This window comes from Cygnus atratus, chromosome 26 (genome assembly GCF_013377495.2).
Source record: "Cygnus atratus isolate AKBS03 ecotype Queensland, Australia chromosome 26, CAtr_DNAZoo_HiC_assembly, whole genome shotgun sequence".
NCBI lineage: Eukaryota > Metazoa > Chordata > Aves > Anseriformes > Anatidae > Cygnus > Cygnus atratus.
The window spans coordinates 861,726-876,348 of record NC_066387.1 but is presented as its reverse complement, the minus strand read 5'-3'; the positions used below and the strand labels follow the sequence as shown (position 1 = coordinate 876,348).

The 14,623-nt window shown below is 46.3% G+C and overlaps 2 protein-coding genes and 2 non-coding genes across 6 annotated transcripts; 1 reads left to right on the top strand and 3 right to left on the bottom strand.

Moving 5' to 3' along the window:
• Positions 1–265: 265 nt before the first annotated feature.
• Positions 266–3,954, bottom strand: NDUFS7 (NADH:ubiquinone oxidoreductase core subunit S7). Its single transcript, XM_035571385.2, has 8 exons — positions 3,834–3,954; positions 3,535–3,571; positions 3,156–3,224; positions 2,614–2,731; positions 1,899–2,078; positions 1,768–1,814; positions 844–932; positions 266–476 (listed from the first exon to the last, which is right to left on the bottom strand). Exons 1-8 carry the CDS (start codon positions 3,847–3,849, stop codon positions 379–381), a joined length of 654 nt encoding a protein of 217 aa, XP_035427278.1. The 5' UTR covers positions 3,850–3,954; the 3' UTR covers positions 266–378.
• Positions 3,955–4,061: 107 nt separating this feature from the next.
• TRNAN-GUU (transfer RNA asparagine (anticodon GUU)) lies at positions 4,062–4,135 on the bottom strand. Its single transcript has one exon. It is a non-coding gene; the product is annotated as a tRNA-Asn (tRNA).
• A 213-nt stretch (positions 4,136–4,348) lies between these two features.
• Positions 4,349–4,421, top strand: TRNAF-GAA (transfer RNA phenylalanine (anticodon GAA)). The gene has a single exon. It is a non-coding gene; the product is annotated as a tRNA-Phe (tRNA).
• Positions 4,422–5,078: 657 nt separating this feature from the next.
• PWWP3A (PWWP domain containing 3A, DNA repair factor) lies at positions 5,079–14,303 on the bottom strand. 3 transcript variants are annotated; one of them, XM_035571395.2, is made up of 14 exons: positions 14,211–14,303; positions 13,692–13,787; positions 13,181–13,272; positions 12,773–12,843; positions 11,609–12,628; positions 11,212–11,334; positions 10,679–10,749; positions 10,051–10,127; positions 9,517–9,577; positions 8,937–9,012; positions 8,765–8,815; positions 7,945–8,375; positions 7,142–7,230; positions 5,079–6,907 (listed from the first exon to the last, which is right to left on the bottom strand). In XM_035571395.2, exons 2-14 carry the CDS (start codon positions 13,746–13,748, stop codon positions 6,829–6,831), a joined length of 2,298 nt encoding a protein of 765 aa, XP_035427288.1. In that variant the 5' UTR covers positions 13,749–13,787; positions 14,211–14,303; the 3' UTR covers positions 5,079–6,828. The 3 variants fall into 3 exon arrangements, with proteins under 3 accessions (XP_035427288.1, XP_035427290.1, XP_050571560.1); XM_035571397.2 differs by lacking the exon at positions 8,765–8,815; XM_050715603.1 differs by lacking the exons at positions 8,765–8,815; positions 14,211–14,303 and having other exon boundaries at positions 13,692–14,101.
• Between the last annotated feature and the right edge of the window lie 320 nt (positions 14,304–14,623).

Sequence of the window (14,623 nt, the reverse complement as noted above, 5' to 3'; positions counted from 1 at the left end):
ACAACTGCTTCCTCTGAGCAATTTATTTTTGTCTTTCCAAGCGCACATGTAATTCTGCAGTGACTGCTCCTTGTCCTGAGCTGCTGGGAGCCCGACACACCAGGCTCCTAAGAAGCATTCAGTACCAAAGCCTGCAAGACCCAGGTTTCAGGCTTCCCCTCTCCTGGGAAGGCATTTCTCACTCAGGCAACTGCTTTTCGTAATTCAGTTTTTAAACAAGTTAACGCACTTTAGATAAGTGATACATTAAAGACAGAACAGCATCTTAACCACGTATTGTTTTATTGGAAGGCTTGTGACAATACCTGTTGTTTTGTGCGTAAGAAAGCAAGCAGGTGCCCCAGGTGGGCAGTGAGTGGGTAGGTCATAAATAAGAGGCTATTTCCTGTACCAGATCTGAATCTTCTTCTCTCGTTTGATTTTCTTCTGAAGCTGCAGGATTCCATACAGCAAAGCTTCTGCAGTAGGTGGGCAACCTGAGCAAAAAAGAAAGCCCGTGGGGCTGCCAGCTGTACTGAAATGTAGTCACCAGAAGGAGAACCGACAAAGCTACAGGTTTCACCCCAAAGCAGGCTGTGATTTCTCTCTGGCTTTGTGTATGTCACAGGCTGCAGAGTTCGTAAAAGCAAGAGGAACGCAGTTTTAAAGAAACTGATGCGATGGTCTGTTAAGTCCCACCGACCAGCAGGTCCTGCCTAAGAGCTCTCGCACCCCAAATCCCTGCCTGCACAGACAGATGGCTCACACTCTCCCACTGATTTTCAGACCCATTGCTCAAACTACAAATTAACTTCACTCCTGCTCTGAGTTAGTGCTGTGGCACACAGAGGCTGCCTTTCCTACCTGGCACGTAGATGTCCACTGGTACAATGCGGTCGCACCCCCTCACCACCGAGTAGGAGTAGTGGTAGTAACCCCCGCCATTGGCACAGCTGCAAGAGACGTCATGGCTTTGTTAAACGCATGGTGAAACATTAGCAGGACACAAAGGAAAACATTAACCTGGCGTCCAAGCTGCTGTGAGGCAAGACGCCCACTGACAGTTATAGATTTTACAGTAATTGAATGCCAAGATTTGTACCGTGGCCGCTGAACGCAGAGCTGTGTCCTCTTTGTGAGCCCTGGCTGGAAGGCAGAGCCTACGCTCACAGCCACGTTTCAAGTTGAATCAAACCAAACTGAACCATTTTCACGGCTCTTAAAAAACAGATATTCAGAAGGTCCTTCCCCACACTGCAACCCCCCTTTTTTTGACACATCCACAGCAAGTGTGTCCCCTGTCCAAGTCCTGTCCCCTCCGAGCACTGGCAAAATGTCTGACCTTGACCTCAGGGGCACCAGGAGGTGAAGATGTCAGTTCCACTAAGCCAACACCATGGCTTCATGGAGCCAGAGCTCCACGGACCTCATATTTTATGCTGCACAGCAGAAATATTTTGAAATATTTTTTGCTTTAGTCTAAATGCGAATTCTGAGATTCTGGAAGTACACAAGTCCCCAGACTCTGACAGCTGCAAAAAACAAAAAAATCTTTCATTGGGAAGACTCTGCAGTTCACAGTGATCTGACAGTGGTTATTCTCCTCCTCTTAATCAAGGAGGAATCTTTATTTATTTTAATAACAAAGCCTCTTTGTCCTCTTTATAAAATTCAAAGAGTTGGAGATACAAATGAGGGTTGGGTTCCCCTCCGTCATCTCCCCACTCACGCAGAGACACCTGAATTCCCCCATCAAGTGTAAGACAACGGGGATGCCCTGGCACTTACCTCCCCATGGAGACCACGTAGCGAGGCTCTGGCATCTGGTCGTAGACCTGCGGAGCACAGACATTTCAGACCGCTTCCCACCTGCGCGCAGTGCATGCAGCTGCGCTTGAGGCATCCGCCACCGCCCGTACCTTTCGGAGAGCCGGAGCCATTTTGTTTGTCAGGGTGCCCGCCACGATCATGACATCAGCTTGCCGGGGACTGGCACGAAACACTACCCCGAAGCGGTCCATGTCATAGCGAGGAGCTGCCATGTGCATCATCTCCACGGCGCAGCACGCCAAGCCAAACGTCATCGGCCACAAGGAGCTCTGGAGCAGGAGAGACCTGGGTTATGGGGGGGAACGCTGAAAGCAGGAGCTGAAACCCCTTGCGGGTGACTCACAGAATGGAGGACTTTCAGAGTTAATTGGACAGAGAAGGAAACAGAACAAGAAGAGAAAGGTTTTAAGTTTTCGTTTTTAATCAAAGCATCATAAATGAAAGCAGTGCTCACCGTTAAACAGGAGAGCAAAACCCACAGCTTCTCCTCTGCATAGAGCGGCTGCTCGTCACGAGGACTACACAAAACCAGAACGTGCCTTTTGCTTATTAACAACAGACCGCTCTGGTCAGACAGGCAGCCCATGCTGCTTTGCAGTGCCCTCTAAGCGCTTCTCTCCCACACTGACACAGCACCCCAAATGTCAACCTCTGGCCGAGAAACCTGACTATTTTCCTGCGGAGCCTGAAGAATTTAGAACCTATTTTTACCCTTGGCAGATGGCACAAATCCATTTCCAGCCAGCACCTCGCAGCACTTGATACCATTTCTCCTTAGCAAGCACAAGAGTTTCAGCGACTCACCCTTCGTGCCCAGTTGATCAGGTCATCGAGTTTGGCGACAATATACTCCCCCCTGCTAGAGGGGACGTAGGACTTTTTCTGGACAACAGCTGAGCTCTTTTGCTGGACTTGGAGAGAACTAAAAGCAAACAGCGCAGTAGCGTCAGCCTGTGATTATTAAGTGTTGCTCTAGAATACAATAAATAGACTCAAGGAGCTGTCATCCCATAAAAAATCCATGGTGCATTGCTTATGGACAATCCCAAACCCTCTGCTACTACTGCAGACTGTTTATAGCAGTTCTTTTTCCTCCTCTGTGGACACATGCATCAGGACGAGGTCCTTTGTTCACCCTACTGAAATTACAGAGGGTGCCGGGCAGGCTCCTCTCCAGGGCTCGCAGACTGACAGCAGCCTGCCAGCTGATCCTGGGCTTTAAGAGTGAGGTGAGGAAAAGACTTTCAAGCATATGCAGGAAGAGCTACGGCAATCAACATTTCTTCCCTTCACAGCTGAGGGAGAAAGGACACAGCTGAGGAACCTGCCTTGAAGCGCGGCGTTACCTGTCAGCATGGTCAGCTGCCGGTGTCTGATGGAGCAGCTGAGTGTGAACGGATGTCACAGCGCTGGGCCTGTAAAAAAAAATAAAAATAAATAAAATAAACACTGCACCTCGGTGCCACACAGCCACAAAGCCTCCCCGCGCTGCCCACGCGTCCCCTGCCACCCCCACCTCGGCCCTGCAGGGACAAACACCCCCAGGAAGCTGAGCGGCCCCTGATCGAGTGCTCTGATGAGAGCCACGAAGAGAAAAGAGCCCAGTTTTAGCGCCCAGCTCTTTAACCCGCCAGCGGCACAGCCCCCAGGTCTCCCCAGCCGGGATGGGGGACGCTGCAGGGCCCCCCAGCTCCCTGCCCTGAGCCCTCCAGCCCCGTCCCTCACCTCAGGGCCAGCACGCCGCGCCGAGCGAGGCCGAGACCTGCAACGAGAGCACGGGAGAAATCAGCCCCGGCCGAAGCCCGGTACCGGGGAAAAGCCCAACCCCGGTTGGGAGCTCGATGAGCCCGGGAGCCCTCAGAGCCCGGTGCCGGAGCTCCCCCAGCCCGGCCAGGGCCCAGCCGAGAGCCCCAGCAGCCTCCACCCGGTCCCGGTTCCCCCTCGCGGCCCCGGTGCCTCCACAGAGGGTCGGGTCCCGGCCTCGCCCCGCTCCCGGTGCCGCCCCCGTTCCCGTCCCCGCTCACGGCCCAGCGCCGCCATCTCGCCCGCAGCCCTTCAGGCAACCTCTGGGCGCGGTGCCACCCGCTAAGCCCTCCGGCCTCAGCCCGGTCCGTGCCTCACGGAGCCGGCCGGGAACTGGGAGCAAGGCGGCGGGGTTCCGCGGGCGGCAGCGGTAAAACGAGGCGGGGAGGAGGCGGAGGGGAAGGGGAACAAAAAAAATAAAATAAAAAATAAGTTAAAGAGCGGAGGGGCGTCCCTGGGTGGGCTCGAACCACCAACCTTTCGGTTAACAGCCGAACGCGCTAACCGATTGCGCCACAGAGACCGCGCTGGCGCCGCCGCCGCCGCGCAGGCCGCTGTGGGCACCGAGGGGGTGGGGGGGGGGGGGGGTCCCGGGGGTGGGGGGGGCGGGGGGGGCGGCCCGGTTCGGCCGGTACCGGCCGAACCGGGCCGCCCCCCCCGCCCCCCCACCCCCGGGACCCACCCCCCCACCCCCCCCAGGTACCTGGCGGGGCGGGGAGGGACGGCGCTGCCAGCAGCCGAAATAGCTCAGTTGGGAGAGCGTTAGACTGAAGATCTAAAGGTCCCTGGTTCGATCCCGGGTTTCGGCAGAAAGATTCTTTTTGGAGGGGGGGGGGGGGTGCAGAATTTTGTGTTTTGCTTTCCCCGCATTCGTGCAGCGAGAGAAAACCTCAAGGTTAACTAACCCGAGGGTTAACTAACCCTTAAGCGCAGCTTTTTCCCCAAAGCCACCCCAGTTCGCAGGAGAGCCCCGCCCCGGGCAGTCTCCACGACCCCGCTGCTGCAACCGCAGAGGTTCAAGGGTTTGGTAAACGCATCACGCTCCAAAGCTTCCTCCTCGGGAAGATCCCAGAGCAGCTGGAATTAACACAGTGAGCGTTAAATGGCTGCAGTTCAGATGAAGGAAAGCCAGACCAGTTGCAGGTATCACAGCTGCAGGTCAGGTGAAGGAAACCACATCCCCTACACAGAAACCCTTAACACGCACCCTGTCCTTGACGGGGATAACATGTGAATGCTTTAAATAAAGCACAATACTAGAAAAGAGTTAAGTTTGCTTTCTTCTATGTGCTGCTTAACAACATGAAAGTGATAGCTGTAGCACCAGGTTTCAGTAAATCTGATATTCAGAAACTATCCTCGCCTACCATGTAGTTTCAGGGAGAAGCCTGCGTGCACTTCCCACCCCAGCTTAAAATCAGTCTGAAATAAATGAACACATGCAAGCAAGAGTAATATGAAACTAATGAGGATTCACTTCTTTATTCCACCACTGTTAATTAAGACCACATAATACTGTACATTGCAAGAGTGAATTTGGTCTCCATCTATGACTAGTTAAAGTAGTATAAGCAATGCCAAGATGTTAAGTGTTCTTAAAGATGTAAACATTTTAAAGTGCTTAAACTCTATGGACACTCCTAGCTGTCCTTCAGAAGGATGCAATTTGATTTGACACAGACGAGTTCTCATTTTAAACATCCAGCTAAGATTGAGATGGATGTTATGAAAAGTGAAGAATTAGGTAAAGGCAAGGGGGGCAGAAGTTTATTTCCGTGCAGCGGTTTGAAAAAGGATCTTAACAGTACTTTGGGGATGTGATAAAGAAGAAGGAGCCCGAGGCCAGTTTGATTTCTTTGAACCCCCAACAAACAGCGCCTGCAGGACGGGTATTTGCAGCAGCATTTTTTTTTTCCCCCGGGGAAGAAGCTCATGCAGCCTGAAGCAGCTGTACATGACACAACTCTGCTTGCAGGTATCACTCTCCTCTGGAGTTAATTCTGTAACTGCTTTGGGCTATCACATGTACAAAAGATGCATTACCCCCTATCACACGTTCTAATGAAAACTGAAATAAAGCCCATCTCAGTATTTATTACATGATTTCAGTATTTGCGAATGTCACTTTGCTATGCAAACACAAGGATTGCAAGTGCATATTCAGTCTCAGAGTACCATGTAATTAAAAGTAATTAAAATATATTCAGATAATTACTGTGGCCAGAATATATATCACTATCCAATTTCACATTTAAGTTCCCCTGTTTAATTTCAAACCACCTGTTTGTTTTTTTTTTTACTGGACAACTATATCACCCTTTGACTGTAATACACAAAAATAATGATCACTGAGCTTCCATCACTAAATAGTTATCAATTATGCTAAAGGTCTGTCAGAATTTCAGCAAAAGCTGAGGGAGGTAACAACGCCTGATTAAACTTGATATTTAAATCAGATAAAAACAGTTAAAAGTGCTCCTGAAAAATCACTGACAATCAAACATTTTTAAAATAGCATTCAAAATAGATTCACTTTTAAAAAATGGAAAAGCAAAGGCTTTTTCTTTTCAAACAAACACTAGATTCCTTTTCTGCTGAATGTTGCAGTCGTTCTATCAACAGGAACAAAGCCATTGTGAATTGGATTGCACAAGTAGGTACCAATTTTATTTCCCACACCTTTAAGACAAAAAAAAAACTGTCCAAAACACTTCCGGGCAGAAAACCTGTGCATATTCAGGTAGCAGCAAAGTCACCAGACAATAATACAAGGCTACATAAATTATCAGTACATATTTTTCTGAGGACAATAGCCCTTCCTTTGTCAGAAATTTGGTCAGTAATTCACACAAGACTTAAACAGCTGCATCGAGCAGCTCTCCAAAACACTTGCTGTGTTCCTGTAAATCCCACGTTAAGTGCACTGGCTGGATGAGGACGGATTGGCAGCACACCTGCAGGATTACTGCAGTTTGCATCACCTCTTGCAGGCAGTTCAACACGGCGGGACAAAGGGAAGCAGCGCACAGCTCCAGTACAGAGGCGGCAGCAAGGACTGAAGATACAACCACATCCGACAGTAATGCAGCATTGTAACGATCACATTTTAAAGATACCTACACAGATTTTAAAAAGCAAGAATGATTTTAATACAAATAATCACTTCTCCAATATATACAGTGCCAGTGCAACACGTGAAAGTTTGTACCACCCTTTTTATAGGCTGTCTGCAGATTCCAATTCGGTCTTCAACTTTTTTCTTTCCAGAATTTCTTCATCAAATTTCTCTCTCTCCCTGAAAAGAAATACATTAAAGTTCTGCTGCAAAAACAATCTTAGTGTATTAAAAATTTTGCAGCTTTTAGTTACAGTAACTCTGTAAGAATGTTTCCCATGTTTAATCACTTTATTATTTAAACAAGAAAGCTTGCCTTACAGAAGGGAGGCTATTGAACTCTTTATTATTCACACTTTTCCACATAAACAGTAAACTAATAAGGAAAACTCAGAGAAAATGCTAAGAAGATACCTTTTGCTCACAGATGGTCCTTTTATGTATTTCTCTTCTGCTTTTTTGTAGTCTATGTCGTCCACAGCAGAAATCGCATAAATTATGGCCTATAAAAAAATATTTAGCTCATTTATGCCGGCAAAACAAAAACTAAATTACAAAATTACAACCACTGATTTGAAACTGTCTCAGTAGATGAGCACATTTTTGGAATAAGATTTCCCTAATCACTTTGGAAACTTGGGTGGAACTGCTCATTGCGTACCCAAATCTGTTAAATAATACAAACTTGTCCTTTAGCAGGCTGAGGAGATTATTTCTGTAACCAAAATAAGACATTGTTAACAGCAATTTTGTTTCTACAGAAGAGAGATATTCTTACTAGTATCTTTCCCAGGAAAGTTCCCAACTAAAAACATAAGTATCTAAAACTATAACTGAAAGCAAAATAATCCTTCCTGCCAGCAATCCTACCACCAGGAAAAGCCCAGCTAACTTGCCAAAAGGAGAAAAAAAAACTCTGTAGAGTTAGGGAAATAAATCAAAATATACCAAAAGGCAATCATTTGCCGTTAAAAACATTGTAACATGTAAAGCTTCCACATTCTGCACTAGTGGCTTAAAATCAGCATTTGGAATTACCTGGTCCGTATCTCACCCACAACCCAGTAGGTACCAACAGGACATGTGCAGTGAATACTGGGCCTTACTTACTAATTTTCTCCAACATACAAGCACATTTGTCAATAGTCAGTAAACTCAAGTCACATAACTCATGTTATTTAAACATCAACTTTACTCAGTGTTTAATGTTTACTTACTTCAGGCAAAAGAACATCCGAAATAAATTTTATTCTATCTCCATTTATTTGACGGAGATTTTCGGTGTCTATTTCATGATATACTTCCTTCAGGTAGTTTACTACTAGGTCCAATTGTTCTTCATCCTCTAAATAAGTTTCAATGCAGGTCACATACTGACTTGAATTCAGGAATTCCTTCATCCACCGAGACTGTTTTCTGCTTTTCAAAATAGCCAAGAGATGCTCTTCTGCCCCCTTAGTCTTCACTATAAACTCCACTATCTTTTTATTTGCTTTATCTCTGGCAGCCCTTGTTCTGTCAGGAAGAAGTTTCTTAGAAGGCTTCTGAGGTGAAGCTTCTGATAAAGACTCTTCGAGATTTTCTTCCGCTATGTTTGGAAATGTCATTTGGACTAAACCTTGATAACACTGCTTTCTAACTGGATAGCCTGAAAAAGAAAAAGCCACAATCATTCACACTCATTTATATAAAATAAGCAGCTTTCTTGTATACATACTTTCTTATACAAAATAAGTTTTTTTTGGTAGTTTTCTTTTCCTTTCTCCCCTATCAAGGAAGGAAAAAAAAACAAAAGGAATTGAACCTGACATGAGCTCTGAAACAAACTTGCTACAATCTGAAATAACTAACTCAACTGTTTTTAACAATTGATATTTAACTTTTGTTGTAGGACTGAAAATCTTACAGCATATTGGCACGTAATAATTTTATCAAACCCTACCAGGTTTGATGCTTAACAACACACATTAGTAAACATTAGAGCTAAACTTCTGTTAGAAGAGGAATACAGAAGAATCTCGTCATGAATTCACTTACTGATATCATCAGCAAAATATTCCAAGAAGGATCCCGTAAAAGAATGACAACCTAAAGAGCCCAAAACAGGGTTATTGATCAGTTAAGCCTATAAAACAAAACTGACAGCCTTAGCATTATCATTTTTTCAGTGATCTACATCAGAATGGATGACATCGACTCATATCCTTACCTACTCTAATTCGATAATCAGAGATCAATTGAATACACCACTCAATTTCTTGGCGATGTTCTTCTTTGGCTTGGTCCTGTAAAACAATGGCCATTTCCAGTTCAAAAAGAGAATAGCCTTATGAAGCTTTTAGGTCTAGGACCAGTAAGCAAAAACGGCTAACAGTAACATGTCAAAAAATGCTTGCAGTTTCCTGCATTCTCTTGAATTTAATTTCTGTAATTACCGTTACGCACCATGAGAATGGCTTTGTTGTATGTAGAAAACCCACAAGTGAAAATACAGTTAGAGTCCTAAGCAACTGGCCGCCTTCCACATGCACGTGTTCTTAGCAGCATCCTTGGCCTCATCAAGGAGGAGAAATGCATCAGGAGGATCCCATTCCCATATTCTTCTCCATTTTGTGCAGTACAAATTATATTTAATTGTTCTGTTTAGTAGGTGAGCATCTCTCAGAACAGTGAGCAAACAGACCGGTCAGCTGCAACACTCCTCTGGCAGGGTAAGCTATACATTGCATTAAAATACTTTTTCCAATGTTTGTATACATTTGTAATTGCATGTTACTGGCAACACTTACAATGAGGTCCTGCTTTTCTTCACAATCAAAGTGCTTCAGACTCTTAAGAGATACTGAGAAGCTTGATGAGAAAAAGAAAGACAGGGAAGAGAGGCAATTAGGTTGCGCAGCTGTTTTTTCATTGTGATTCTACACCTTCCCCAAAACTAGGTTTCCATAAGGAATTCAGTAAATAGGCTTTACTAGTTCTCGATTTTATAACAAGCTAAAACTGAGGAATTTTTAAATTTTAAAGCAAATGCAAAGGCAGACTGATGTCTGCAGGAAGCTTACCCCGACATGAAAAAACAATAGCTAGGTCCTCAGCCTTTTATGCTTTTTATCCCTCACATAATTGCCAACTGTTAGCATGCCTCAACTGACAGCATGGTAAAACAAGTAGCCCACACCTGCAAATCCTCACCTTACTTGGTCACTCCCTTTGAGATCAAGGTTAGAACTAACAGATTGTAATTGCCCTGTAACAGGAGAAGAGTTCAGGAGACTGCCTAACAGAAACCCAGAGTTCAGCACCCGATCAGAATGCATAGTTACCCTTTTTTCTTGTCATTTACATTTCCTTCTATGAACAGCACATTTGCCTTTCTGTGTTTCCGCTTCACTTTTCTCACCTGTTAAAAGGATAAAGTTTCATTAGCATCCTAGAGCTCTAATACCCTTACGAAGCATGAACATTTTCATCAGTGTTACTGAACTCACCCCACACTTAGAGCAACCTTACATAAATACGAAAAATAAAGTGGCAAGAATAGCAAAGTAACCAAATGGAGCATTTTTGTTAGTGTGCAAGGACCCATCCCTTTTTCACTTTTTTTTTTGAGAGTAGGGTACAACCACACCAATTGATGATACGGGATACAAAAGCTAAGTAGGAAACCTCTGCACAAATATAAAGACGTGAACTGGCCACATCTCATTTTTTTGATGTGCTTTTATCATCCATAAAAGTTTACTTTTGATATTATCCTTGGTTTTGCTTCAGTTTCTGATTTAGAAAACAAGCACATTAGAAGTTAGGAACACCTCTAGAAAAGATCTTTAATATTTCCAACTCCACACCAGTCAAGAAGGAGCAAGAGAAAATCAAGTTCGGTAAGCTGCTCCTCGTCAGACCCCCGGCAATAATCACTCTCGGATAAAGCAGCAAGCTGTTCTTACTTACCACTGCTGGCCAATAAGGATGCCTTTGCCATTTGCACCAGACCAAAATCCCTTCCTCAATCAATTGTGGCTCTACGATGAGAAAATACAGTTTATTTTCTTAAAAAGAAACACAGACAAGACAGTTAACTCACCCCACCTTGTTAGCCTCCTTTCATGCAGCAGATATTCAACGAGTTCTGCTTCTGTGTTTTTACAGATTTCAACCAAAGTGGCAACCCCTCACCCACACGCCCTCAACACCTCATCCCAGCGCAAACACAGCACCGGCAGTTCTGAATATAAGAACTTTGAAGTTTCAGACCCAGTTTCACAATGTGTTGCAATTTATTCTGTTCCTGAAAGCCTTTCTGGGGCACCCAAGAAAGGCATTTTAATCCAAGCCTGAACAAATTTGGATTCATTTTCTGAAAACGTTAGGTTTCATTAACAGGAATTGCCATAACCTGGTCAGCAAGGCAGAATTGCACACACTCTAAAAAGGCACACCAATCCTGAGCGATTAAGGTTCAAGTAGACAAACTCATGCCTCACCTTGATGAGATAGAATACTAGGGAGTTCTTCATCCTCCTCCTCATCTTCATCTACCAGAGCTGAGAGGTGAGAGAGATTCTCTGTGAAAGAGATCTCTGAAGGCAGGTCAGAAGACTCCAGTCCTGCCAACAGCAACAAACACCAGCATTCAGAAACACAGCACAGTGATCAGCTATGTTAGTGGCGATCACTTTCAGACCAGGTGAAATACACAAATGTAGAAAACCACAGTGATTCACGATGCCCTCTAACAAGAGTTCAGGAGACTGCCTAACAGAAACCCGAAGTTCAGCACACCTCCCCCCTCAAAACACTATGACATTCTCACAAAGATGAAAAACAGTGCTCAAGAATCAAAAGGAATGAAGTTTTCCCTGCCTTAAGCAACATACCCACCTTCATCTTCGTTGAAGTCAGACAGCTGAAACTCCTGTACTTTACTCGCAGGCACACGTGGAGTATCCTTGCTTTCCTCCTCTTCAGGCTGGGAGAGAAAACCATCAGAAAGCTTTCCACGGTGAGAAGGCCTGGATGAAGGCTCAGGGCCATTTCTGCATTTCCTTTTTCTGTACGAGGACACAGGTGCACTGGTCTCTCGTTCTTTTAGTTGCTTCGAACTCGCTGTTTTTTTTCCCCCACCCAATTGCTTTACTAGATTTTTGCTCTCATTTCTGATGTTCTTCTCCAAGTCAGAGGCACTTTTACAAGATAAATCCAGTAACACCCTTTTAGGCTGACACCTACTGTTTGTCCTGCTTCTGACATTTGCCACTGTGTAAGACTTACAGGTCACAGACAGAGAAGTGTCCTCAGCAAGAGGCTGTGCTTGAACTTTGGGGAGGTTATTTGGAAGTCGCACAGGTGATCCTGCACCTGGTCTTCTTTGTCCTTGTTTACTTTTTTCCTCCTTTGGCTTAAGCACAAGTTTATTTTCTGTTTGGGACTTTGTTGACAAACTGGATTTGGCTCTTTTCTGTCTCGATAGTGATTGTGATTCTGGCATTGTGCAATTTTGACCATTTGAGTTTGATGTATTACACAAGTCCCCAGCACTATGTTTTGAAGGCTTTGTTCCATTTTCATTTGCTTTAGCCCTCTTCTCCAAAAGGAGAGAACATTTCTGGTTTTGTTTTCTTATATCAGTCTTCAGGTTGGGGCTATTTTTTCTCTCTGTTTTCTTCTTGGGAGTCTCAGGCTCCAACTTTTCTTTAAGGTGACAGAGTGACCGACAGCTACGTAAGAAGGTACATGAGAGAGACCCCCTATTATTCGCCTCAGATAACCGAGGACTCACTCCCTCTTTTAACTGTGGCACTTGTCTGGCTGATGCATTGTCACTCAAAAAATCCAGAGCAGTTCTAAGAGCACATCGATATTTCAGTTCATCCACAACTTCACTAGCATCTGTCTTTTCACCTGTCGGAGAACATGCAATACATACAATAACCTTTCTTTGTATATGATACTTTTAAAATGTATTTACGGTTTCTTTTGTCTACGACATATTTGTATTTTATATTCAGACAGTACAAGGCAGAAAGTGTTTTGAGATATCCTCACCTAAGTTAGAGGCAATATCTTCTATACGTTCCTCATTCAGTGGAGCTGCATCTGCAGAGCTCACACTAACCCTGAAAACGCAACAAAGTTGGTTGAAACTGTCAGGACATTAACCATTACTAACAGCATGGCAACACCCTCATCTGGCAATAAACTTGTACTGTTTCCTCCCACAGCCCCATAACATTTTAGGAGAAATTTAAAAAAAAATCTAAAGAATCCTTGAGCTAACAGCGTGTTGTTTATAGATGTTCCATGAGATAAGCATATAGCCAGCTATCTAAGCAGCAGCAGGTTAGTCACCTAATCATTCTGTGAGTCAATGACTCATTCCACACATCGTCACATAACGGGATTACTTTTTTTCTTACAGAGTGCAAACACAAAACAGTAACAAAGATACTTTACTTTTCTTTTAAGCCAAGTATTTCGACTTCCAGAGAAGCCTCCTCTGCATTAGCGATGGATGATTTTCCAGCATCTCCACTTTTGCACAAAACCTACATGAAAAGAGAAAAACACATTAAAAATTCTCAACCGCGTCTGTAGGACAGGTCGGACTTCAAGATATTTTCAGTACAAACAGCACAGAACAGACTGACTTGGCATGGCACCTGGCTGCAATATCAGCTTCTCTACAGGTTAATGCTTTTCTTTTTTTTAAGAACATATATACGTGTTTACTTGGAGCAATTGCTTCCAGACAACTACCTACAACTATGTCTATTATTTGGGTAGTTCACTTAAGCTATTAGCGCTAACTGGGTAGCTATATCAGCACAACTGGCACCTTTGTCTCAGTTCACATACAAAGCAGCAGCAGATTAGCAGCTGCTCAGAAGCGCACATCTTCTGTTACCGTCCCACCATTTCTAGGCTAAATCCACAAAACCTTTCCTTATCTGTCCATCCACTTTACCTTCGCTGGCCACAAACGCTTCCTCCACTTGCAAAGCACATACTCCGGGTCTGCCATGACCACGTTTCATGTAGGAAAGGAAAACCCCGGAGCGCTCTGAAGGAAAAGAAAAAGAGTTTCTCAAACTTTTAACGAAACGCAGGACTTCCCTAGAACACGACCAGGCGTCGCTTTAACTTCGGGGTCACAGGTCTCGTGCCAACTTCCCGAGGACCCCCACGAGCCGGGTGAGGCGCTAACACCGGACAGGCCCCGGGCAGGCCCCGGCCGAGCCCCTCCCAGCTCCGGCTCCCACCGACGGGCCCGGGACAGGCCCTGGGGCCCCCGCGCTAGAGGGGGGGGCAGGAGGGGAGGGAGCAGCCCCCGCCCTGTCCCGCAGGAGGGGCCGTGAGGGGCCCGGACGCCCCCCCCGGCAACCTCCAGCTCCCCCCAGCGACCCCCGCCTCAGCCCCACGGCGACCCCAGTCCAGGTCCCCCCCCAGCCGCCTGCCGCCGCCGCCGCCTCCCCCTCCCCCTTACCAGGCCGCCCGCGCCGCGCCGCTCTGCGCATGCGCCGCCATCCCCCTGGCAACGCCCCGACCAACCCGCAGCGCCTCCCCTCAGCACTCTGCCTTCCAGCCGCCAAAACACGGCTCCGGCCTCCGCTCCTCAACCAATCAGAGTGCCTTATTCTCTGCTTGCCCCGCCCTCCCCTTCTCCTATTGGAAGACGCGGGGCGCGCCCCGCCCCCCAGCACAGCGCCCAACCGGCCGTTCACTGGGGCGGTGGCGTCGCGGGGGCGCTGGGGAGAGCGCGTTACCATGGCAACGGGAGGGGGCCTAGGCCTAGGCCTCAGGGGAGGCCCTGGGGCCGCAGGGGGGGCTGGGGCCGGCACACCGGGCCCGGGGGGGCGATGGGGGCCTCGCCTCCGGGCCTGCCCCGAGCACGGCGGC